Source organism: Acipenser ruthenus, chromosome 5 (assembly GCF_902713425.1).
Source record: "Acipenser ruthenus chromosome 5, fAciRut3.2 maternal haplotype, whole genome shotgun sequence".
Classification (NCBI taxonomy): Eukaryota; Metazoa; Chordata; class Actinopteri; order Acipenseriformes; family Acipenseridae; genus Acipenser; species Acipenser ruthenus.
This window is the reverse complement of record NC_081193.1, coordinates 13800768-13828462: the sequence shown is the minus strand read 5'-3', so window position 1 is coordinate 13828462 and position 27695 is coordinate 13800768. Positions and strand designations below refer to the sequence as shown.

The 27695-nt window shown below is 39.4% G+C and overlaps 1 protein-coding gene and 1 pseudogene across 2 annotated transcripts; one reads left to right on the top strand and one right to left on the bottom strand.

The window, feature by feature from the left end:
• Positions 1-1104: 1104 nt before the first annotated feature.
• Positions 1105-3906, bottom strand: LOC117403209 (small ribosomal subunit protein uS11-like; annotated as a pseudogene).
• Positions 3653-20685, top strand: LOC117403395 (sterile alpha motif domain-containing protein 12-like). 2 transcript variants are annotated; one of them, XM_034005512.2, is made up of 5 exons: positions 3653-3769; positions 7538-7596; positions 15653-15800; positions 15990-16130; positions 19790-20684. In XM_034005512.2, the coding sequence occupies exons 2-5, from the start codon at positions 7567-7569 to the stop codon at positions 19807-19809; spliced, it is 339 nt and encodes a 112-aa protein (XP_033861403.1). In that variant the 5' UTR covers positions 3653-3769; positions 7538-7566; the 3' UTR covers positions 19810-20684. The 2 variants fall into 2 exon arrangements, with proteins under 2 accessions (XP_033861403.1, XP_033861404.1); XM_034005513.2 differs by having other exon boundaries at positions 3661-3769; positions 7541-7596; positions 19790-20685.
• The last annotated feature ends 7010 nt before the right edge of the window (positions 20686-27695 follow it).

Here is a 27695-nt window from a genome sequence, read left to right as displayed (position 1 = left end):
CAACCCTGGTCCCAGACAGCCACAATCCAGCAAGTTTTATAGGTAACCCTTAATCATCAATTTCTAGACTAGTTAAGCACTAATGGGTGTGTGTGTTTGTTTGTCTGGTAGTGCATTGCTGATTGTGCTCAGATGGCTGATGAGAGCTACCAGGTTATGATCATGGAATAATTTATCTGTGTATGTCAATTAAGAATTCATTAGAAAGTGGATTGGAGATTTTTTTTTTTACCTGATTGGTGTTTTTTTTTTGTTTGTTTGTTTGTTTTTGGTTGTGTTTTTGTTTTTTGTTAATATATCCATTTTCTAATAGCAATAGAACCCTCATAAGAGGGATTTACCGTCTGGAATGAGGCTGGCCTTTTTTTGATCTAGGTCCCTTTCTTCAAATCTGTGAGACTAATCTTCCAAGAGGCTACACCTCACCACGCAGTCAGCAGTAACCTGCTGATTTACTGAAGTCTGGTTAAAGCTGGTCAAGGATGGCTTCATAAGAGAGTTTGCACCTTCCCCCAAATCCTGCTTCACAGCAAACTTTCCCTACAAATGTGCCCTATTTTGTACCAGAAACAATAAAAGAAGATGATTAGATGCACTGGCATTATTCATATAAAGATTTAAGTCAAATTTGTTTTACAAACAGTTATTCTGCAGTTAATTGCAAAAATCTATTTATTTCTCATAGATTGATTAGGAGATGTTGGATTAAACTAATCAAATTAAGTGAAATGCTAAATAAAACAAATGTCTCAGACTTACTCAGTTACAACTTACAGGCCTCTTTACTGCCAAGTGCATTTCATTCAACAATGGTAAGTAATTTACCAATGTATATACAGTAAGCAGTTTATATATGCCATGGAGAAACAAAGACTGCCCTACAGCTGAATTTACCATTAACAAAACTATAAATGACCTATCACTTAGGCCATATAAGCTGCAACCATTAAAGTACGGTGCATATTTCATGCCTGACCCTAAGCTGCATTGTTTTCAGTCAGTGTACATGTGGACAGAAACATTGTTTAAATAACTAATCCCAAGTTAATAAGGTATAACAACTACTGCTAACTTGTATAAACATTTGGATTGTCTATCTGTGGCTCATATATCTGTAAAAAAACCAAAAAAAAACTTATTGGCTTTAGAACCTTTCCCACTTCTCCCCTTATCATGTATGCTGTTCAATAATAATGGGTTGCTGTTTTTTTTCACTTTGAAGACTTTAGAGCAGGCCTTACCTCCCGTTGCTTCCCTTGCTAGACAGATAGGGCCTTTTTCTGGTTAGAACCCCACTTACCACCTGCTGTTTTATTCTGCTTTACTGCAATTGTTGGACAGGTGAATTTAATCATCTTTCTGAAAGGAAAGAGTAACACAAACGAGAACGACAGTTTTACTTTTAAAAAAAAGTATTGATATGCCAGTATAATTTATCATTCTCTTATTCTGCTGCAAATATATTTGTCTACCTGTAAATATATTAAGACATTTACTAATGTATTTTGCATGATTTAATATTTAGAAATTGATCAATCTCCCCATGTTTGTTTTTTGTTGGTTGGAATTAATTGAAATATGCTCGCACATGCCTAAACAACTTTCGTTTAGAAAGCAAGTAAGTGCCCATTCAAACCTGGTACGTTATGCTGTTTACTGTCTTTTTCATCTTTTTTTAATTGAATTTATCATATTTTTTCACCATTAAGAAAATATTATGTGAATATTTATCATATGCAATACATTGCGTCTTGTAAATTTATATTTATCATATGCAATACATTGGGGTCTTGTACATTTATATTTATCATATGCAATACATTGGGGTCTTGTACATTTTTTTACATGTGCAACTTTACGGTCGACTTCTCATTTTGTTGTGTTCGTCGTGAATTAGTTTTTCTTTTTAGAGAAATTGATTCTGTTTCCAGTTTGTTTGCAAAAAAATAATATATAATGGTAAATGTACCTCTGTTTGACAATAGGGTAACACATAACATTGCAATTGATTGCACCTGTACCAAAATCTCACAGCGTACCACTTTCAATGTGACAATGTACCACTTTCTAACATTACACGTCAAGAGCTGGTATGCGTACCGCATTGTGACGGTGTACCACTTTATAACAGTGCTGATTTCAGAAGCATAATGTGATTGGGCACCAATTGCAGAACAATTAAGGTATAATTGTTTAGAAAAGATCATTTGGATGATGATGATTATGATATAATTAAGGAAGATGGATTGTATTTTTCTCACACAGGTAAAGGATTGAACACCACTTGTGAAATGAGAGACCGGTGTTGACTACTACGACTACTACTACTCCCCTCGAGAACAACCTGAGCAGGATCTCGCAGTTCTCCTCGACCCCCCCTCCGTTCCGCGTCGAGGAGGACCCTGTACGCGATGACGCTCCACACCCTCCACTTCCTCGCCCTCGTCTCCCGCCGAGACACTGCTTGGCGGGAGACCCTCCGACCACCGGAGGGCGTCGGTCCCCAGTGGGAGGCCCTGTACTCCCCGCTGGTCTCCAGGGGAGCTGGGACTTGGGGTGGAGGGTCCTGCACGGAGCGCTCGCATCAGGAGAGATCCTGCGTCACTTTACCGACTCGGACGCCGCATGCCCTTTCTGCGGTCAGTCCGAGTCGGTAAGCCACATTTATTTTTTGTGCGTCAGGCTGCAGCCATTCTTTTTGCTGCTAAAGAACCTCATGCTGCAGTTCTGGCTGCACTTCTCCCCAACCCTCCTCATATTCGGGCACCCTGTCCGTGGCTCCACCAGGAAAAGAGACCTCCTCGTGAATCTGCTCCTGGCTCTTGCTAGACTCACCATCTACAAGACCAGGAAGCGTAAGATGATCGGGGAGGGTCTCTTTGACTGTGGGGCCATGTTCAGGGCCCTTATCCATTCAAGGATTAAGTTAGAGCACGCCCACTCGGAGTCCGCTGGCGACATGCCATCATTTGTCGACCAGTGGGCTCTGGGGGGCGTGCTCTGTACGACCTCCCCTTTTGTATTAAATATTTAATTTACAGTCCTTTTACCGGTTTTTCTGTTTATTAGTTATCGCCCAGTCTTGTTAGCACTCCTTTATAGAGGTGCTAAACTGAATTTCTTCGGCAGTCGGTAGTCGGTGTAGTCCGCCCTCTGGGCAATAAATAGGACTACTACTACTACGACTACTACTAATAGCAGTGTGGAGTAGTGGTTAGGGCTCTGGACTCTTGACCAGAGGGTTGTGGGTTCAATCCCAGGTGGGGGACACTGCTGCTGTACCCTTGATCAAGGTACCTAGATTGCTCCAGTAAAAACACAACTGTATCAATGGGTAATTGTCTGTAAAAATAATGTGATATCTTGTAACAATTGTAAGTCGCCTGGATAAGGGTGTCTGCTAAGAAATAAATAATAATAATACTATTATTATTACTTTTCCAATTTTTTTTTTTTTATTGACAGTAGCAGAAAGCTTTTCCGGGTGCTTTCTGATGGGATCGGGGTGACATCCTCGATACGTCCTATAGTCATAACGAGCCAGGGCTCTGAGTGCAGACTGTGCACCAGCTGGTCTCGGGGGCTGAGTTCTGTTTCCTCCAGTTGCGCGCGCAGTTTGATCGGCAGGGCAGTAATGCCCAGCTCCTTGCGCCTCTGAGCCACATCCTGACTGAGCTGCCAACAAAGCAGAGTAAGGAGAGGACTCATCTCTGTCGGGTTTCACCTTCATACCGCCAGTCACACGGCAGATTGTTTCTTTGCTAGACAGGTCAGTGACATGGACGACGGTATCATTGAAGGAAGCGTAGATGTGTAAAACATTGTCGCCCTCAGCAACCTGACTGAGGTCCTAGGCTGATCAACTGTTCTTCGGTTTTTTTTTTCCTTACCCTTACGATGAGCCATTGCTGTGTAAGCCGAAACAGTGGTAGTAATAATATATCTAGTATCTAAATATTATTTAATTGTTTCTTAATACAAAAAGTCCAACAACTGTACAATATTGTATTTCATTCTTTGAAGAAAAAAGAAAGAATAAATAACTACAATGTTCTGTAGTAAAAAAAAAAAAAAAAGTGTCGTTGCATATTTTACCATGAGGTGGTGCAATTGTGTTATTATAATTACTGTATGTTGGCTTTAAAGGGAAGAACCCGGACTTCCTCTAATACTGGTAATAAAGATAACGTCGTGTTATTTTTTTTTTTATTGCATTCTAAATGTATAGTACCTTTTTTTTTTTTTATAAGCCACCTATACGATTGTATTTGGCATTACTGTTAACCAGAAAGCCGTCACCTTTGAGAAAAAAAAAATACAAATTAAAAAACAACAACAACCTTTAAACCTTTAGAAAACTGGCCAATAGCCCCTTAATTTCAGTTAATAATGAAACTCCTGCTTTTAAAGATGAGCAATTAGTCGGCACCCTTGTGTCTGCACATCTGAAACATCTGTCTCTGTACTGTACTACTGTATGCTACCGCAGTTGTACTCAACTCTGACCCTTGAGAACCATTCCAGACCTGATCTTTATTCCAAAAAGGTCCAAAATGTAGTTACTTGCCTCTTAATAGCTTCAATTAACTACATTAGAACCTGCTTGGAGTAAAGACCTGCACTGGACCAGAGTACCACTGTACTAGCGGATATGAGCACTGAATAAAGGACTTCAGGCTCATGTGCTATCAAGCAGCATCCTTTACACAATTATTTCATACTTTGTTTTTCAGTAAGAGCTTGGGGTGTTCAAGGATAATTTTAGAACGTCCTTAGAAAGCTGCAATAAAGAGAATCACCTTGGTTGTTAAAATCTGTGGAAAAACCACTTGCTTTAACTTGTAAGCAACATCCTAGAAAGCAGTAAACAAATGTTTATTGTTATGCTGCTTTTGTTATATATGAAAGAGAAACCTTTTTTTAGGAGTGCAGTAGCATACAGGGCCGTGAAAATTATTTGCCCCCTGTCTGATTTTGTGCATTTTTGCACATTTTTCTACATTGTATTTGGTCAGATTTTTTTGTGGGTTGTAATACATGCTGCTTCACACTATTTTTTAAAATAAAAGTATTGTACAGATGGGGCCTTCATACCAGCATACTTAGGGAGCAAGATTTTCATCTTTTGTCATTGTACAGATGACTTACTTGTATTGCTTTGTTAATCCCAGTGAATCCATCCCTTAAGTCCCAATTTATTTATTTATTTTTGTCTGGGAATTTCATTGCCCACATGAAATGTCACAACATATTTGGGGAAGAACAAATGCATGTGATAGCTAAGTACTTTGTTGGTAAATAGCCATTTTATAAACACTAAGTAAGTAATGGAACACTAAAAAAAAACAGCCAACAGATTGTGCTTTAATCCAATTTCAGAGTAGCCAAGATATTACATGTTGGAGTGTAATATCTAAAGGGCATGTTGAGCCTGATCGAAACTCGAATGGGAGACTTTCAGACAGCAGCAACTGTTCTAAATGTTCTGGAGGCAGATGGTGTCAACCAAATCTGTACAGTGATATGGTGTCATAGTAAGATGTTGCAGGTATTTGTCTTAACAAAAGCCCACACTTTACGAACAATAGTGGAGTGTTTCAGGGGTCCAAGGAGAGACACTGAGAGTGCTGCAGGTTTGAGATTGATGCCTGTGGTGTAAAGAAGGCTGTAAACATAAGGCAATACTTCAGGTCTATCACTGCTCCTCTGAATATTGCAGGCTTGTTGTACAATGGTAAAGAAGCTTAACTGGTAAGCACAAAGTACAGAGTTCTTGACACAGTTTCGGCCTGTACGTTGGGTTGAGCACTTCATTAACAATAATAAAATGATAAATGTATTATTTTGAAGTAATTTTATATATCATTGATTCATTTCTGTTACCTGAAATTAGGATCGTTTCTGGAGGTCATGGCTTGTATCACATGAGAACTGTTATTTATTGTGCTTGTAAAGTATCTTGGTCAAGTGTCTATTACAGGTGGCAGGAAACAGTCAGACGTCAAGATTAAAATGCCAAAAGTGAGCTTTTATTGAGTGACAGGTGAAAATTGGCAGTACACATAATAATTTAACAAAAACAACAAGCCTTTATTTAACACAGCTACTCAGTCACTCGAGCCCCATGTGAACGATTATTAAGCGCGCTCACGGCTATAAGCCCAGCGTCAATGCGCGCGCTCCCCAAGATGGCGATGGTATGTTCGCATTTTAGAAATATTAACAAGCACTTTCACTTCTCTTTAAGTAAAAGAAAGTCTGAGCTTTAAAATAAACGTTGGCATCTCACTAGTAATACATTACCAAACAACAATAGTTACATTACAGCAGTGGTCTCAGAACGAACTCTTGCTGTATCTTTTCATAGCAATTTGTTATTTTACATTTACAATATTAATCACAAACAACCAATCTTAAAGACAATCTTTAGGATAATGGCTTTCTGTTATACAATAATGTACGGCCGTAGTGATGGAGTGTGTTTATCCTTTGTTTTCACTCCGTCACACTAAAGTGCTGTTCCGTACGGTTTCATTGTACATTTTGCTACACTTCCAGTCTGAGTGAAAGGCAAACATGAATGGACGGCTTGCGAGAGAAATTTACTGACAAAACAGTCTATCGATTGCTAAACTGTTGTCAGCTGAGAGCTATTATGAACTACTTAATGTTTTTACGTTGGACAGTACTGTTTGGAATTGATGCCACTAACTGTCCATAAAGTTATAAAAGAGTAGCAGATTAGTCCGCAACCCCACTATTTCTAAATCCTCAGACTATGTCCCAAACCCCTTTAAATGGAGACACAGCATTCCTGGAAATCAGATGTCCTTTCTAAATGAGTGTGTAACAGGACAGCGTCACTGGCACTGATATTTAGACCTAGAAGGGAGACTCGGACACAGAAGTTGCAGGTTTCAAAGCGCTTATGCACACGTTTAATCAAATAAACACATAGAAGAACACAGACAAAACACTAACAAACACACACTTCACACTGCCACCCAATATTCCACACACACACACGTGCCTCACTGTCACAGTCTTGTACAGTTATTGTTATGGTTTATGACTCAGGACTGTAGTTTCTAGTGTGTAGTATGTACTCTGTGCATAATACACATGGCTGAGCAGCCTTGGATTACATCCCTTGTGTAATGGCCATCATTTGTATACAAAAACAATAACACCTGACAGTGTGTTCAAATATAATCCAATGTCTGCATGCCTAGGAGTGTTGTTGGCTATGTTTCATGCTGTTAAACAGCCTAGGCATGCTGATGTTGGACCATATTTCAACACCCTGGAGTGTTCTTGCACTTATATAAAATTGTGACCTATTTGCACAGGTTGGAACACTTGTTAGCCAATGAGATTGCTCTCTCTATTCTAGGCATTTTAAAAATCATGTTATACAATATAGAATGCTGTTACCCTAGTATTCTGCCCAACCTGTATATAAAATGCAGATGTTCACAGTGTAAAAGGTGCAGTTTCAGTACATTATTTACTGACTGCTTTCTAATTTTGTTTTCAGTAGGTAAGAAGACAGTGATTCTTTAACGGATGCAGCACACAAGTGAGCACATGTCACAGGTCAGTAAGCTTCACTAGCAAACCAAGAACGTCCGATCATTAGCCATATCTCTGTACATAATGTCAAAATGTCACGTGTATATCTTAAAGGGAAACCGTAAGCAATAGAATCTGTGAAGTCCCTGCAATGAAGTTACAATATAAATCCTTAGTATCTGACCCAGCAACTGTGTCTGATGCCTTCTGTAAAATTATTTGTGTCTGAGTTGTTAACATGAATGTTCTTGTGAAGAAAGCTGTCAGGAAACACATTTAGAATCTGGTCACAGTGCTAAAAATGTAATAATTACTCTCAAGTTTGACCTTTTAGAAGACATGCTAGCTCTGAAGTTAACAGAAAAAACTAAATGCTGCCAAAAAATAAATAATTCAGATCACATTGCAAAGCAGCTCTCATACTCTTCGTGTGTGTCTATCTATCTATCTATCTATCTATCTATCTATCTATCTATCTATCTATCTATCAAAATAAAATTAGGGGTTTTAATCTTGACATTTTCTGTTGATAGATTAATCAACCTGTTTGCTAGTGATATGATTCACTGTTAGTGATGTAATCTGATATTTTCTTTTGAGCTGTACTGCCTGTTTGTGTTTCCTTCAGCCAAATGCCATGTCTAAAAGAAAAGGATTAACAATACATAGAGTGTTTATAGTACTGTAAATTACCAGTTGCACTACAGCCTAGAATTATTATTATTTAGTTCTTAGCAGACACCCTTATCCAAGGTGACTTACAATTGTTACACGATATCGCATTATTTTTACATACAATTACCCATTTATACAGTTGGGTTTTTACTGGAGCAATCTAGGTAAAGTACCTTGCTCAAGGGTACAGCAGCAGTGTCCCCCACCTGGGATTGAACACACAACCCTCCAGTCAAGAGACCAGAGCCCTAACCACTACGCCACACTTCTGCCTGAATACAGTATTTAACATATCTGTTTTTGGTATACTGTCAAGTTTGAGACTACAAAGGTACCTTACTGAGTGCTATTTTATTTAGGTTAGCTGAGGAGTAATGTAATTTAGTGAGTGCTATTTTATTTTAGTTTGCTGAAGAAAAAGTACAATACAGCTGTTCATTTTCTGATACGGTTTGAAAGAGATACGTTGCGACTAAAATTATATGATAAACTTGTAGTACTGCCATGAAAGGAAAGCACCGATGAGCAAATGTTGCAAGTTGCAGTCTTTTTTTCTTAATTCTGAGATAGTGTGAAATATTAAGTATGCCTTCCAGTTGCCCTTTTGCTGAGGTCTTTAGAAGTAACCTCTGGGGTGGGTGAATGTTTGTGCTGCGATTTTTGTACTTTTTTCGAAACTTTGTAGTGAAGACAAATGCCCACCTTGTTTTGTTTTTAGGGCAGTGTCTCAAGGTTCGTTTGCTAGCCAGGGATTCGAAGATTGTTTTAAACCTTCAAAGGTTCATCAGACGCCATTCATGCACTGTTTTTTTTTTTTCTCCTGTTACAGAAACTGTTTTGACAATGTGTGAATACTGTAAATCACACATTAAATGTCACTCGCATGCAAAATTCAATCTTTTGCTTTGTATAATAAGAACATAAAGTTTACAAATGAGAGGAGGCCATTTGGCTCATCTTGCTCGTTTGGTTGTTAGTAGCTTATTGATCCCAGAATATCATCAAGCAGCTTCTTGAAGGATCCCAGGGTGTCAGCTTCAACAACATAACTGGGGAGTTGGTTCCAGACTCCCACAATTCTCTGTATAAAAAGTGCCTCCTATTTTCTGTTCTGAATGCCCCTTTATCTAATCTCCATTTGTGACCCCTGGTCCTTGTTTCTTTTTTCAGGTCCAAAAAGTCCCCTGGGTCGACATTGTCAATATCTTTTGAATGCTTGAATCAGATCACTGCATAGTCTTCTTTGTTCAAGACTGAATAGATTAAATTCTTTTAGCCTGTCTGCATACGACATGCCTTTTAAACCCGGGTTAATTCTGGTCGCTCCTCTTTGCACTCTTTCTAGAGCAGCAATATCCTTTTTTTTGTAACGAGGTGACCAGAACGGAACACAATGTTCTAGATGAGGTCTTACTAATGCATTGTAAGGTTTTGACATTACTTCCCTTGATTTAAATTCAAATATATTTCACAATATATCCGGGCATCTTGTTGGCCTTTAGGTTTTTTCATAATTCCTTTTTCAATTTCAGTATCTCCCATATGATATTTATAATGCACATTTTTATTGCCTGCGTGCAGTACCTTACACTTTTCTCTATTAAACGTCATTTATCATGTGTCTGCCCAGTTCGGAATGCTGTCTAGATCATTTTGAATGACCTTTGCTGCTGCAACAGTGTTTGCCACTTCTCTTATTTTTGTGTCGTCTGCAAATTTAACAAGTTTGCTTACTATACCAGAATCTAAATCATTAATGTAGATTAGAAATAGCAGAGGACCTATCCTTGTGGTACACCACTGGTTACCTCGCTCCATTTTGAGGTTTCTCCTCTAATCAGTACTTTCTGTTTTCTACATGTTAACCACTCCCTAATGCATTTCCTTGAATCCTTACTCCGTTCAGTTTGAGAATTACAGGGTTGTACGCTAGTTTGGAAGTCTGGAAAAAGTATGGAAAAATGCAAAACTGATTTCCAGGGCTTGAAAATGCTTGACAAACCATGTCTCCGTTATGAAAGTCTTGAAAAAGTCTGGAATTTTACTAGCATCACGGGAGAATGAAAATGATTCCGCGATTACTTTTATTATTAATAATAATTGATCTCTAAAGCGGTCAGCAGCTTTAGCGGTAACTGTCTAAGCAATTTACTAGTAGCAACTATATTGATTGCGACCAAATCCCGCGAGGATTGCCCCGTGTGACACCCCTGACAACGTCATCACAACTCAAAAGCAATCCTATCCAGTCAGCGCACTGGTATATGTCACATGACTATGTCTGCTCCAATGAAACGAAGGGTAAAATTGACTCTACGACAGCCAAGGCTGTGTTTTTTTAAACGAAGTTACGGACTGGAATTACAAGCTCCTGTACTGTGCTCACCGAGATTCACATTTTGTTATCTTGTTGTTTACCTTTATTAAATCATTACCGTTATTTCCCAACCCAGGAAAAAAAATCGAATACGATAGTTATTATCACCGACTCAGATTTAAAAAAAAAAAAAAAAAAAAAAAAAAACACGCTTTCTGTAGCCCCTATGATTTGTACAAACGTAGCATGTTAACGTCGCTTTTTTCATTTATTTAATGTGATTAATAAAATGTACTGGTAATTTTTATTTTAAATGTATGGTGCTTGCTTGTAACTTACAATACTGAGTGCAGCAACAGTCTCGGGTCCAAACCGTCAGCTGAGTGTACTATTTACATCCTCACTATATGGCCTTCATTATACGATTAAATACTGATTTAAAAAAATCAAACTGCTGCTGATGTTGGCTTGTACAGCTCTATGCAACCGGCACTGCAAAGCAACATTGATGTTTGTTTGTTTTTTTTTGTTTTTTTTAATTTAAATAGATTTAAATTAACTTTTGCAAATGAAACAAAACTGAAACAAATAGGATATAGCCAGAATACTGGATGCAGCCACAAATAGGTACTGTACTTGTAATTCAACTCTTATTCACAATCTCATTGCTATTATTATTATTTAGTGGTAGTAGTGACAAGTACTGTAATAATAAAGAAAATCAAAGAAGAAAAACGGTACTAATATTATTAATAATTTAGCTAATGCCTTTATCCAAGGTGACTTCCTTAACTTACTCCAGCAGTTTATATTGTTCATTTTGGATTGTCCTTTTACTATAGCGAACAAAAGGCTTTGGACCCAAACAGGGTTGTTATAACGAGGGTGTAGTGTATTTAGTATTTGACTTGTTTTTTTTAATATACGACACTTGCACATTTTAATATATAATGCGTGCACATTTGTTATTTCATTTTTGGTTTTTTTTGCCTCCTATAATGTTCAACATTTAACAGATGGTATAAAGAAGTTTGGCTCAGAATCCAATCTCATCCCTTTCAAAAAAGTAATATACTGCAAGTATACTTATGCCAAAATTGTCTGGTTTTAGTATCCTATTGGTCACATAATACTATCCTATTTTGGCATAAGTATACTTGCAGTATACAACTTTATATTATTTTGCAACGTAGTTCTCAAATAGTGGACATTTCTTAGATTGTACTTCTCTTTTGCATACCTGCATTGTCTCTTGCTAGATAAGCACCTCCAGATTCTAACAAATACTTTTAGAAAACCAGGAGCAACTTCTGCTCTGGATCAAAAAGCTTTAATGCTCTGCAGCTGCCCACCTATGTGGATAACTATTGAAAAACTAGTAGAAACTAACTAAAACACAAGTCTGGGAAAAACAAATGGAAGTGTAGAAAAAGTATGGAAAAAGTGTGGAATTTTGATGTTGATAAAGTGTATGAACCCTGGAATTAATCTTTTATGCGGGACTTTGTCAAAAGCTTTCTGGAAATCTAAATAAACCATGTCATATGCTTTGCAATTATCCATTGTCGATGTTGCATCCTCAAAAAAATCAAGTAGGTTAGTTAGACACGATCTCCCTTTACTAAAACCATGCTGACTGTCTCCCAGGATACTGTTACCATGTCGGTAATTTTCCATTTTGGATCTTATTATAGTTTCCATAAGTTTATATATAACAGAAGTCTGGCTTATTGGTCTGTAGTTACCCGGTTCGGTTTTGTCGGTTTTTGTGGATCGGTATTACGTTTGCAATTCGCCAGTCTGTCGGTACAACCCCTGTGTCAAGAGACTGTTGCATGATCTTGGTTAGCGGTTTGTAAATAACTTTGTTCATTTCTTTGAGTACTATTGGGAGGATCTCATCCAGCCCAGTGGATTTGTTTATTTTAAGGGCTCCTAGTCCCTTTAACACTTCTGCCTCTGTTATGCTAAAGTTATTTAAAACTGGATAGGAACAGGTCGACATGTTGTCCGTATCCTCCTTTGTAAAAACTTGTGAAAAGTAGTCATTTAATATATTTGCTATTTTTTTTTTCTTCGTCTATGATTTTGCCATTTTGTATCCTAGACATTTAACCTCCTCTTTGAATGTTCTCTTGCTGTTATAATATTGGAAAAACATTTTGGAATTGGTTTTAGCCCCCTTAGCAATGTTCATTTCTATCTCACTCTTGGCCTTTCCAACTTCCTTTTTGATTTGTGTTTGCAGTTCCAAGTATTCTTTCTGTGTACTTTGTTTTTGGTCCCTTTTAAACGCTCTGTAAAGTGCCTTTTTTCGCTGAGTATCTATTAAACAATTTTGGCCGTTTTTGTTTTAGATTTAGATTTGTGTACTTTTGGGATGTAATTGTTTTGCGCCTCTAGTACTACATTTTTAAAAAAACAGCCACCCTTTTTCCGTGGATGTTTTCTCTATTTTACTCCAATCTACTTCTGTTAGTCTCTTTTTCATACCTTCATAGTTTGCTTTTCTAAAATTGTAAACCTTAGCTTTAGTCATTACTTTCTGGGTTTTAAAAATCACTTCTCACGCTGTCTTACACTAATGCATATTACGTAAACAAAAGTTATTAAAATCCGCTACCGTTATACGTATAGCAACTCTACATGGCGCCGCTGCCGTGCATGGAGCAGGGTACAGTATCCAAAGCAGTGGGTGCGTACCTCTAATGGCTGTATTGCTTCAGGAAAATATGTACTGAGTACCTAGTGTACAAGACAGTGTAAGAGAAGTGCTATGGTAGAACATTCACCATCTCGACAGCAAAGCATTGTATAGCGTAAGCTGTATTGAAAGAAATGTCTCCAAACCTCTGTTCTGCTGTTTTGGATTTTTTTGTTAAATGGCCAGACAACCAAAAAACATTTTGAATACAAACTGTGCAAGCTACTCATATCATGGAGGTATAACCAATCTCTGGGCTCACTTGACAAGCTAAGTTCATATTATTATTATTAGTAGTAGTAGTAGTAATAGTAGTAGTAGTAAAATGTGACGGATAACCTGCTTGGAATGGTGACTGTTAAATAAAGCTTTGTTTTGCCTAAGTCCGCTGCAGTAGGTGCTGCTGCAATGCAGTCTTACTGTATATATCACAAGCAGCATCAATTATGTGTAAATAAACAACTTGTATTTTTATTTAAATTATAAAAACATGCTTACTGTTCTATATAACGTATTTTTAAACTACATGTGAATGTGTTATTCCATTTATATGGATTACCTGTAGAATAGGATTTTCAATCAAATATAAACAAGTATTTAAGGTGACGTCACTAGTAAATTATGCAAATGAGTACCATCGAAGGTTTGAACCTTGTTCAGTAATGTGTTCCGAACCGTCAAAGGTCAAAACGCACCCTTCGTTGCAGCCCTATTTGTTTTAATCTTTTATTTTCGTGCCAGTTGATTTGTTCTTGTGCGTGTGTGTGTGTGTGTTTGTTTGTTTAGTTGAACTGCAGCTTTCTGTCTCTGGGGGTCTTTCCTGTCGGTAATATCTCAGGCTGTGACACTATCCTGTCACAGTGATCGATTCAAGAATTCCTCTTGTTCACAAAACCTCTTCCTGTTTACAAAACCTCATCCTGTTCTTTTGAAATAACCTCTACTTTTCTCCAACACTTTTGCTAATGCTTTCATTTTTCCATCATTAGTATCGTTTTCATCTTCAGAACCAGTAACATTTTTAAAATTCCCATCTTCACTGCTTCTACTGCCACTGTAAAATGCTTCCTGCGTTAATGGTATATCAGATTCAGAGGGGGACGAACACATACTACCAACTTCTCTAGCTTTCAGTTTTGCTCACTAAATCATGCTACAACCAATGTAAACTAGAAACATGTGCAAATAATCAATTGTCCGATATGATGCGAGATAATTGACTCTTATTAGCTAACAAGTAATCAATTTGCAAAAATGCTTTAAGCGGCATAAACAACTCGATATTAAATCAGCAACGAATCCACAGTTCTTGTGCCTGACGGCACTTGAAGCTGTGAATTTGTTTGCTGCTTGAACGCTGAGTTGTTTATCCCTTACGTATTGTACTGTTAAGGGCTATTCACACTAAAACGTTTTATTCGCTGTGTTTTTTATGCCTGAGGTTTTGCTGCTATTTTTGTATTCAGACTTGCGCGTCAAATATCAAAGGTAAGATATTGGAACGTCTGATTATAGCAGTGCAGAATATCTTGTTCTTTATGGTAAGCAGCACAAGAAATATCTCGATAAAGAATACAAACGGAAATGATGGGAAAATATGAGGAAATTGGAAACTAAGCATTACTGGTATGTTAAAATAAACACACTGTCTTTGACTACAGGTTTTTGTTAAATGTCCGGTTGTAGCTTCTAGAAAGTGCATGCCATGAGATACCGAGGCCCATTACATACGTTCCACACACTTGAGATACCCATCCTATAGCTGTATGCTATGGTTGTGAAGGAGTCGCCGGTAACAAGGTATCTGTGAGAAATAAATAAATAAACACATCAAAATGCATCGAAATGATTGCGTTTGGTAGTCCTATCTGTACTTCTAATTTTGTTTTAAACTATAGCTATATGACATGATAACCTTGAATTTCATAACTACGTAAATAAATACAACAGAATTTGTAGGATATGCTATACACATACATACACGTTTGCGTAGATCTTTCTTCTTCTAAGCAATAACCATACGGCAGCTGGCACTCGATCCATATTGCCTTCAGATTATATCCAAATTTAGCAGGACAGGGTGGTGATCGCTGCGTTTTTCATCCAAAAATCGAACCTGTTTTCGCAGTGATTATGCTCAAGTGTGAAAGGTAGTGTTCAATTCCATATACCGAATACATTAGAAGTTTGTATTTCTCTTCAGCTTTTTGTTTCAGAATAACAAACTGTAAGACATTTGCAACACAAATGGTCATTTATAGAGATTTATTTCTACTGGAAATTTCAAAACATTAAAATGGGATATGTTTGTGCCGAGTGTGTTTTTGTACAATGGGGAATGTATATATTTAAAAAGCTAATGCAAGTATCCTTCTTACATGAAGAACAAGCTCCAGCCCACAGTAACCAGTGTGGACTGCAAAAAGAGAGTCTCCCTCTGGACAGTGCAAAAGGTGCACAGTTGGGCGAGGCTGCAGTTCCCTTGTTGTCAGACTTCCTTTCTGCTTGCAATTGTGAATCATGCTATATCAGGTAATCTCTCATAACATTCTCTGTTGGGTTCAATGTTGATTTTTTGTGTGTGTTTCTAAAAACATTTTTTTAGCTATTTTTAATGTCGTTTTTATCAGGTCTTCCAATGTGTCCGCTGTAGTTAGTGTCAGTAAAGTAGCATCACAACATGTTCAGGGAATTAATGTTTGAAAACCATGTAACTCGCAGGCCGTGCTCTTCTGAGACTGACAGACAGCAAGCTGGAAAGAATGGGGATAGCGCAGGAGCAGCAGCGGCATGACATTCTACAAGAGGTGCTTTCACTGCGAGTCATTGAAGAGCTGGATAATCTGAATGAAATAGTCTCCGGTAAGAGGAGGTTTACAAAAGCAATTGGGGCGGTCTTTCTGGCCTTCGTTCATACCTTTTAGCCTTTGAACTGTTTGAAATGATCATGTAGTTTAGGTAAAAAGAGCACATTGAACAAGATGACAGAAGCAAATGTTTTTATGGTTTTAAAAAAAAAACTTTCCACTGATGACAATGTAAAACTGTTGTAGGCTGTGTCAGAATTGCACGTACTCTTTATATATATATATATATATATATATATATATATATATATATATATATATATATATATAATAATGTGTGTATGCTCTGAGCACACTCTTAAACTCAGGGGAGACATTTAAGGAGGACAGAGGTGTTCTAAACTCCTGTAAGTGGTTTTGTTGGTGCACTGGGCATGCTGTATGTCCAGACAACTTTTTTTTTTTTTAATAATCAAGAAAATCACACACTCCTTTAATTTGAAGTTTTAACGAAACAGAGCAGAGGTAGTTAGTGCTCTTTTCGGTTTATTAAATGCTTTAAAAAATTGATTGTTTGGTTGCGTGGACCACTGTAAATCCCAAGTAATAAGCAATCTGGGGGATCCAGTGCTTTTACAAGTTTAACAGCATTAGTACTTCAATATAGTAATACAGATATGGTTAATTATATGCTTAGCCCTTAGGCCAGCCATGCAAAAAGCTAAAACACCCACTGCTATGTTCTAACACATCATTTCTATACCTCATAGCAATGCATCCAATATAAGAGATATGGATTCAAATATATGCTTACCTTCCAGTATATGGAAGTGTGTAGGATATATGAAAAATAAGAACTGTCTTCAAAAGGCAGAGACTTCTGAATTCGATCAAACAGCAATCAGTTTCAGACACCCTTAGAGCATGGACAATGTCAGCTTGCAAGATCAAGATCAATGGTATCGAATGGGGTCTTGCTCTGGGCTTATGTAGGATTTTCCCTCTGTTGAATACATCAGGAGTCCCAATTAAATCTGATCATCAATCTGCTTTGACAGTTCTTATCTTTTGAGTTAATGGTATATTCTAGAAGGATCAAGAACTCTTTTTAAAACTAATTGGAGTTACATAACCTTCAAAATTAATTGGATATAACTTCTTTCCAAAAATATTGGAACATGATCTCGTAGTTCTCTTTTTCAACCCCTCCTTTCTCTAAAAACTCAGTTGAACCAAAGTTCACAGGATCCTTGCTACAATACAATACAAGTCTATGTGTGTATTAAAAAGATGCTGTTTTATATATAACATATATATTTCACCTTTTCAGATTAGTTTACTTTCATATACAGGTGTGTGTGTTAACAATTTATTGAACAAAGACTGTAGGGGTTTATCATAAGCCCTTGTATAAAAGTACTAGGCATACACAGTGTTCAGTTCAGTTATTTCCATTTAAATTTAAGCTATAATGAACATGTTAAATATAATAGCCTTATTTAACTGTGCCATTCTTGGACTAAGCCTGACCTCTGTTTCTAAAATGTGCCTGCACAAGCAGGTTTTCAGACACCCTGTTTAATTGCCAAGACTGGAGTTTTAATTAATGTGAAACTCCACTGTAAGCACTTCTCAAAATTCACAATATTAAATCATTTTTTGGCTCTCAAACATTATCCCAATTAAAGTCACTACCTGCCTGATAAGAACTGATACTGTAGACAACTTTTCTAATTTAAATGAAATGCTTGCTTTAGCTGCCAAGGTTTCATTAATTTCTATTATCTAATAAAGAGAGTTAATTTTGCGCATTATAGAAAGGCCTTGGATTCAAAACTGCTGACGACAAGTAAATCTCGCTTTGACTGCCAAAAATAACTCCAGGTCTAGCACCGTTCTGCTGCAAGCAGGTAGAGGCGAGGCTATTAATTTAATTATTTTTAGTAAGTCTGCTGTGTACTAAAATTATTAAATACAGTTTACACTTTATTGTCTTATATTCAAACCTAACAGTTCCTCTGTTTTTGTATTTGCAGTAAAACCTTTATATAAACTAAACATTTATATTCTTTGGTTTAATTGATATTATAATGTCTTAAAGACTTTTTGTTTAGTTGGAAACAGAAACTGAACTAATTCTTAAATTGATTAAATTAAATGAACATTATCTCCAAATGTGTTTTAACAATTTGTCTACAACAGGTTTGGAACTTTCAGCAGGTCGGCCTGACCTTTTGATACCAGGAGCTCTCTTTTTCAGACTTTACACAGACTTATTCAAAAGAATAAAAAATACAGGAACCTACAACATTACTATTAGCAATGTATTTCATTCTATAGCATCCAATCCATATCTAATAAGTCAGCTTGTTCCCAGCAAGATTCAAATTCTCCTCCTGGCTCAGCTCGAAGTGGCTCTGCGAACACCACAACAGGCCTTACACAGATCTGCTAATAATATTTTCTGCTGGTTTTATAGTCTTTAAAACACATTACAGTCATTACAATATTTGTTGCAGTTTCACAACTGTTCAATTTGAATCCCAAAGATCGTCCTGTTACCAGTAGCAGTGACGGTCTTTAATAATACCTGCAAAAACTTAAATCTTGTTAGCTGGGCTCCCATCTCTACATTCTCATTCCCATCGTCTGTGGGCAAACACATTTTAACTGAATCTGGGTCCATCAAAGAACCGCACATCCTTGCAACCGAGGCCTTCCATGCAAAAGGATCTAATGACTTGCAGCACAAAAGGGACATGCCAGAACCGTCTGTGACAGCTGCTTATAGGATGCAGGAAAACAAAGTTTTTGGTAATGTATAGCTGAAACACATATAGTGAGCAACATACACATTTGTTGGGGAACAATATTAAAAGCATACAAAATGGTCTGTTTGTTTCAGTATATAAACTTGTGTTGCTGCTGTGTAGTGTAGGATTGTTTATCATAGTTACGTCTGATCACATATTGTAGTAAAAGCCTTCTTAATAAAATAGTGTGTGTTGGTTAATATTAATAATGAATTCTTATACATAAAACGTACTGTAAATTTATAAATGAACCCATGTTTACCTTTTTTTACCAAGTGCCAGTCTGATTCTCTCTCTCGGTCTCTCACAAACACACACATTGCAAACCAACTATCCCTTATACAAGCTTTGTGAATGGCTGATCTGAAACATAAGCATGTGCTTAAACCAAGCCGAACACAGGCTTGGCGACAGAAAACAAAGACGGTGATGCACTGGTGCTGAACTGACAAACTACAGTCCCAAAATGCAGGGGGTTGGAACTTTCATTAGCAACTATACGGATGAGCCTGTCTGAAAGTTTTCTGTACAGTAGGCATATCAATTTATATATTGTGATGTATCTGTTTCCTTCATCACCATTCATATACATAGATGTGCTTTTGGGGCCATTTAGAAATTCCATATTTATACTGCTTGAGGGTCCGCAAATAAGTGTGAGTGTGTTCTTTACATTACCACCTTCTTGATTCAGCTGTGATAGCAGTCCTTTTTGTCAATGCTGCCCAAAACATTTAAAGTTAGTCGGTTGGATTGTCTCGTTTGAGAATGTTAGTGTTGGAACTGTATCCGTATATTGATAGGTACTGCTCAACCCCCCTTTGTATTTTGGAGTTGCAGTTTGATTATATGGGAAATATTTTTGTAATAACTTGCTTAATTTTTAATGTCTTTCTTTCAGAATGTTTCTTCACGCTGTGACACTATATGTGATCCGAGTGAAGATGGAGAGTTTGTCCCAGTGTTGAAAATATTAACCCTGGAATTCTACACACTTAACAACGGTTTGGTGCACTTTGTAGCTTTCTCCATGCTTCAATAGCACTGTTTGCACAGCGTTTATTGATACATTGTTTTGAGGCTGGTTTATGTAATTGCTACATCAATACTAACAAATGGAGTAAAAACCCACATAACGGAATGAAGTGCATCCTGCGGCTGGACATAATGCCATTATCACAGATAAAGCAGTGATTTGGGATGGGTAATGGTTAGCTGTATGTTTCCCATGGGACCTGATGTGCATTTAAAACGACCATGAGAAAATTAGTTCTGGATCCCTTGCGATTATCGTACTTGGTTACAATTTAGATAATAGCTGAATGTTACTTTTATCTGGCAAAGAATATGAGTGGACCAAATGAAAAAGCTTGTGTGTGTGTGGGTGTGTACAACGGCTATGAAATGTAATGCAATTTAAAAATATAGAATTTAAAAAATAAATTACTTAAGCTATATAATTACATTGTCTTCAGTGCAATCATTCAGAGTGCATTTCCTTTTGTTTTTGGCTAAGCATTTGGTTTATCTGCACACTTTTACATCTGAATTTGGCTTCTGTGACTTGCCTACCAACTCTGCCATGAAAGCAGGATGTAGACAGCTTTTGACTGTTGACAATGCAGAGTGAGCCCAGTATTTGGTCAGAGCAGCTGCAGATAATTATATTGCCCAACATTAACTTTCATCTAAGCATTCTGCGCTTAGAATGGTCTGATTCCATGGGCAGCAGTGTGGAGTAGTGGTTAGGGCTCTGGACTCTTGAGGGTCGTCAGTTCAAACCCCGGTGGGGACACTGCTGCTGTACCCTTGAGCAAGGTACTTTACCTAGATTGCTCCAGTAAAAACCCAACTGTATAAATGGGGAATTGTATGTAAAAAATAATGTGATGTCTTGTAACAATTGTAAGTCACCCTGGATAAGGGCGTCAGCTAAGAAATAAATAATAATAATCATTTAGAACAGACAGCTGAGATGAGGACTTTTATTTAGATACTTGTCTAACAATCTGCAATTTTCTTTTTACAGACTAATTTATTATATGTTATTTGTTTGTTTTGGAGCTTGTTAATTTACTGATTGAGAGACAGGGCTAGAGAAAGATACATTGTAGGAGATTTCTCCACAAAACTCTGCAAGTGCACCTGAATCCTGACCTGAACAGCCATTCCGCCCTGCACTATTCCCCAGCCTAGACTGAAAGTTGTGCCAAATTATGCTGAATTGTAAGGTGGCATTTTTTCAATCTGGACTGTTTCCCACTAAGGATTTAAGTTGAGGCCCCAGACTATTTTAATTATATTAAAACCCAGATCACTGACGTGTGTTTATAACATAATAAAACTCACACAGCTAGGTCCAGTATTTCCACTGTGCTGCACCAAATGAACTACATATAACTATTGCTTTGTGATGCCTAATACATCTTAGAACCCAGGAAACCAATTATACAATTCAGCCACATTTTGCAGTGAATTACATTCATGAGGCAAACAAAAAAGCCTATTTACTTTTCCACACCTTCTGCGGACATAAGTAAGTACTGAGGCTTTAGCAGTGGCGGGCGGGGGTGGGGGTTACACCAAATTAAAGGGTGTGATTAATAACCTGTTTCAGAAATGCATGGCACTTGATTTCCTCCTTTCATGGCAACAGTGCATCAAGAAACTGCTGACTCACATTTAATGTAAATATACCTCGGGGAGAGACACTTAATCATAGCTGACAGAAAGAGGGCTGTTTGAATACTCAGAAGACTAGGAAATCTGGCTTTTCTTTTGGAATTGTGCTCTGAAAAGTCAGTGTAAGCTAAAATACAAACTGAAAAAAAAAACTTTTTTTTTTTTTTTTTTTTTTTTTTATAATACAAAAAATGTACTGGCATTTTCAAAAATTATATGAGCTGCTTGCTCCAAGTCAACAAAAGGTTTTTAATGGCTGACATAATTCATTTTTGGAGCAAGGGGAATTGCTACACTGTAAATATAATCTTTTGTAAAACAGTCTACCTTACTGTTCTTTAATTGGATATTTAGCTGACCTTTTTTGTGCAGATTATTCTATTTATTTTCCTGCATTTTTAAATTTCCCCCATTCCCTGCATCCTTCTTTTAATGGCAGCTACCTTGTACTGTCCAATTGTGTGATTATTGTGTGTACTTAACATTAAATATATGAACTTAATTTACGCTTTTTTCTGCTGCAATTTTTTACAATTATTGTACAGTAAAAACAACACATTTTCATGTGTAGACTGTGGAAATGAGCAGGGAGACAGCTTAGGCTGCTGTGAAACTTAGTGAATTAATGTACTGCAAGACAAGCACAGTATCTAAGGGCCAGATCTTGAAGATGCACTTTACAGAAACCTCCCCCCATGTTTAATTTTTATATCAAGTGAGACACATGTACACGTAGGTATACACTGAAGTGGAGAAATATTTTCAACAGTACAGTGGGTTTGATAATGCATGCTTGTTTCCAAAGAGGCTGTGGGTAAGGTGCCGGGGCATCTAAGTCAATACCCATTTTGTTTTACAACTAGGTCTAAAGACACATTTTGGGGGTTGGTTCTCGGAAACTATGCAGCATTGGCTCTGACAGTGTTGAAATGTGTGTTGAAATGTGAGTTGTCCAAAAAGCACCAGGTACCTTTGCTGGACACATGCCTGTACTGTAACATTACACCATGCATGCTTTCAAAATACAATCAAACAGATACAGGACAACCACATGCAAATCATTTATTAATGATAAATCACATACAGCAAATTACAGGAAGAGTGACTCATCTTGCAGCACATACACTAGCTTACTTGCTTGGATTGCCAAAGCCAGAGTAAGACCGGAAGTGTAGCCTGGCTTTAACTCAAGCAGGTGAGATCAACCCTTCTCTATGAACTGTAGGATATTCATAGAATGGCACTACCCAGGGGCTGCCATCAGCAGGGGTAATAAAGGAGAACACAGCTCCGTCCAAAGGGAGGATCAAAAAGTTATTGTAGAAACCCTTGCAGGAAAGATTTTTCCACCTTTTAATAAATCTGGATCATAACATGAATGGCATGAACTTTATCAGGTTTTTGGTGCTAACCCAAATACCATATGCCATCATCAGAAATACCAATCAATCATCCTTTATTTAATATAACGCCTTTCACAAAAGCCTCAAAGTGCTTTACATGGCTAAAACAGTAAATACAAGCAGGAAATACAGTAATCACAGTAAATGAAAATACATGAGCAGGAGAGTAAATGCATAAATAAATAGATTAAACAGAAGTAAATAAAAACAAGATCAGTGAAACAATAAAACCATAGACGATAAAAGAAAACAATTATTTTAAGATAAAGATTATAAAAATGTGTCTTCAGTCTTATTTTAAAAGCTGCAACTGTTGGTGCTTCCTTTACAGAAATGGGCAAATCGTTCCATAATTTAGGGGCCCTGTAACTGAAAGCTCTGCCACCAATACTAGTTTTTAGAATTTTGTGAATAGTGAGCAGCCCGGCATCCTGGGATCGGAGAGGCTGCCTAGGAACATGTGGAATTAGAAGACCATTCAGGCAAGAGGGAACCAGATCATGTAAGGCTGTGTAGGTTATGAGCAGAAGCTTCAAATCAGCCCGAAGCCAATGTAGGGCTGCCAATACCGGTGTAATATGGTCATACTTTCTTGTTTTAGTTAAACTCCTGGCAGCAGCATTTTGTACAAGTTGCAAACAGGATAAAACTTGACTTGAAATGCCGGAGAATAGACAATTACAATAATCAATTCTAGATGTTACAAAGGCATGCATCAGTCTCTGCATCTTGTAGTGAAAGAGAACGTCTCATTTTGGCAATATTTCTCAGATGAAAGAAAGACACTTTAGTTACTCTCCTAATATGAGGTTCAAAAGAAAGAACTGGGTCAAAAAGTACACCCAAGTTTCTCATTTCAGCCTTCAGAGCAAAGGGAAAGATGTTTCCAGTAGATGCACAAAGGTTGATCTTACTTAATTGTTTTTTTTTAACCTAGCAACATTACCTCTGTTTTATCTGAGTTTAACAATAGGAAGTTTTTTGACATCCATAGCTTAATGTCAGTGAGGCATGTAGTCAGAATATTTATGGCCTGGTTTCAGTGATAGGTATAGTTGAGTGTCATCGGCATAGAAGTGAAAGTTAACAACATGTCTGCGAACAATATTGCCCAAGGGTAGCATATATAAAGAAAACAAAATCGGTCCTAGAATGGAGCCCAGCGGGACACCACATGTGATTTCAGATAGAAGGAGTCATCCCCAATTTTAACATATTTTGACCTATTTGAGAGATTTAAACCAAGACAGAACACTTCCAGACAGTCCTATGAGGTTCTCAAGACGTTCAATCAGAATCAAATGATCAAAAGTGTCAAACTGTGATGGGGTGCAGCCTATTTTGTGGTGGTTTTGTGGTTTTTGTATTGTTTAGTGAGTGAGTTTGTGTGAGGAATGTGTGGAATGTGCATGGGCTAATGAGATGTGAATTGCCCAATTAGCCCAGGCACCTGTATAAAAGGGAGTGGTTGGGTATGTTAGTTGGTGAGTGTTTGTGAGAGTGAGAAGAGTTGTGTGAGAGAGTGAGTGGTTCTTTTTGGATAGTTTGTGTTTGAAGCCTGTTTTTGTGTTTGTCTTTTTGGTTGGCCATCGTGCCTTTTGTTTTGTATGTTTAATTAAAAGTCTTTTATTTTCCCTGCACATCCTGACTCTGAGTCTCCTTACCCCAGTCAGCCTGTCACATTTGGTGTCAGAGAAGTGGGATAGCGCCTCTGGAGACTTGGAGCAGGAGTGCAGGATTTTTTTGTTTGTTTTGTTTAAAAAAAAAAGGGAAAAAAGGAAAAGAGGATGAGGTGGAAGAAGGACCGGGAAGCGAGGGACAGGGAGGAGGAGGAGTACATCAGGGCCAGGTACCCGAGGAGCTGTAGGTCACCACTGTTGTGCCCCCTCTGTAACCAGCAACATCAGTTTACTGCCTGTCCCTTCCGGTACTATGAGGAGCCCAAACGTCCACAGCCCGAGTGGGAGGAGCCTGAACGTCCACAGCCCGAGTGGGAGGAGCCCGAACGTCCACAGCCCGAGTGGGAGGAGCCCGAACGTCCACAGCCCGAGTGGGAAGAGCCTGAATGTCCACAGCCCGAGTGGGAAGAGCCTGAATGTCCACAGCCCGAGAGGGAGGAGTCGGTGCGTCCACAGCCCGAGGGAGGAGTCGGTGCGTCCATGGCCCGAGAGGGAGGAGTCGGTGCGTCCATGGCCTGAGAGGAAGGAGTCGGAGCGTCCACGGCCCGAGAGGGAGGAGTCGGTGCCACCTCCACCAGCAGGGGAAGATTACCTGCTGTATCTTCCTCCATTGCCGCCACCAGCAGAGGGAGCATGCCTGCTGGTTCACCTGCTGCTGCCGTCCCGAGAGCTAGAGGGGGAGGAGCCATTACTGCCGTCTCCAGGACCAGAAGGGGAGGAGTTACAGGCTCAACCCCCTGAATTTTTCTGGGGTGGAGAAGGGCAGGATGCTGGTGTCCCCCAGCATCCTCCATTTATGCTGCTGAAGGGAGCACGGCGCACACCAGCCCAGCCGCCACAACAGAGGGAGCCAGCACCGCCACAGCCTCCCTCTGAGTGGCCAGCATCAGCCCCATCACCACTGCCGAAGGAGTCGGCAGCCTTTCCGCCACCTCCACTGCCAGGAGCAGAGCAGCAGGAGCTGCCTCTGTCTCCAACACCTCCACCGCCAGGAGCAGAGCAGCAGGAGCTGCCTCTGTCTCCGACACCACCACCGCTAGGAGCAGAGCAGCAGGAGTTGCCTCTGTCTCCACCACCGTTAGGGGCAGAGCAGCAGGAGCTGCCTCTGTCTCCACCACCGCTAGGGGCAGAGCAGCAGGAGCTGCCTCTGTCTCCACCACTGCCAGGAGCAGAGCAGCAGGAGCTGCCTCTGTCTCCACCACCGCCAGGAGCAGAGCAGCAGGAGCTGCCTCTGTCTCCACCACCGCTAGGAGCAGAGCAGCAGGAGCTGTCTCTGTCTCCACCACCGCTAGGAACAGAGCAACAGGAGCTGTTCCCGCCTCCGCCACCAGAGGGAGACGAGCTGCTGTTCCCGCCTCCGCCACCAGTGGGAGACGAGCTGCTGTTCCTGCCTCCGCCACCAGAGGGAGACGAGCTGCTGTTCCCGCCTCCGCCATCAGAGGAGCTGGAGCGGGGTCTACCTCCTGTAGCCAACAGGGAAGAGGAACTCTGGCCGCTGCCACCCTGGCCAGAGGTTCCTGCACTGTTGGCCACGCCCAAGGATGCCTGCCTCGCACCACCCAAGGATGCCTGCCTCGCACCGCCCAAGGATGCCTGCCTCGCACCGCCCAGGGATGCTACAGCCACTCCGCTCAGGGATACCACGTCTGGATCGCCTGGGATTGCCTGCTCCGCATCGCCTGGGGTTGCCTGTTGCTCCGCTTTTGTTTCTACTAGGGTCGCCGAGGGTCCTGCTTCGCCTGGGGTCGCCGAAGGTCCTGCTTCGCCTGGGGTCGCTAAGGGTCCTGCTTTGCCTGGGGTTGCCTGGAGCTCCGCATCGCCTGGGGAGTCACCAGTTACAAAGTACAAGGGAGAAGTGGAGCTCCCGCTGCCGCCTTCATGGCCAGGGGCTCCCCTTCCGAGTTTGCCTCCCGAGGGTCCGCTGCCGCCGTCGCCTCCCAAGGGTCCGCTGCCGCCGTCGCTTCCCGAGGGTCCACTGTTATGGCCCGGGGCTGCCGGACTATCCCCAGCACCAGAAGAGACAATTTTGGGACTTTAAGGGGGGAGGTGGCCATTTAGGCCATGTTGTGCTGCGCACAAGGAGGGGAGGTGTGTGATGGGGTACAGCCTATTTTGTGGTGGTTTTGTGGTTTTTGTATTGTTTAATGAGTGAGTTTGTGTGAGGAATGTGTGGAATGTGCCTGGGCTAATGTCTTTTTGGTTGGCCATCGTGCCTTTTGTTTTGTGTATTTTGTTTAATTAAAAGTCTTTTATTTCCCCTGCACATCCTGACTCTGAGTCTCCTTACCCCGGTCAGCCTGTCACACAAATGCTGCACTTAAATCTAAAAGAATAAGAACTGAGGGGAGGCCCATATCTGAAGATAGCAGCACATCATCTTACAAGGGCAGTTTCAGTACTATGACCTGGGCGAAAACCTGACTGAAATTTATCATAAACACCATATACAGCAAGAAATGAGTTAAGCTGGTTCACTACTAACCTCTCCAAGACTTTAGATAAGAAGGGGAGATTGGCTATAGTTGTTGAGATTGTTTAGGTCTAAAGTAGGTTTTTTAGCAGGGGTTGTACCCCAGCAACATTAAACGAAGTTGGAACAAAACCACGAGAGGGAATTGTTAATAATGCTTAAAATGGTAGTATCAATCATAGATAATTCTTCTTTAAGTCATTTTGTGAGAACAGGATCTGAAACACAGGTAGTAGATTTTGTCTTAATAACCAAGTTGGTTAAATCTGACTGGTTAATCAGAGAAAAGGCTACACAAGACTAGTCTGGGGCAGCAGGACCTGAGGAAGTAATATTTTGAATGTTAGAGGATGAATGCTCTAAGCTGGTTGCACTATCTGAAATCTGATTTCTTACATCACTAATTTTCCTGTTACAATGATTCATAAAATCATCGCTGCATGCTGGTAATCGAGTACTTAACAAAGGCTTATTTGTTTCTATAAGGGCTGAGTAATAGGCTGATCTAGCTGAGGACAGCGCAACCTTATAGTTCAACACACTGTCTTTCCAAGCAAGTTAGAAAACCTGTAG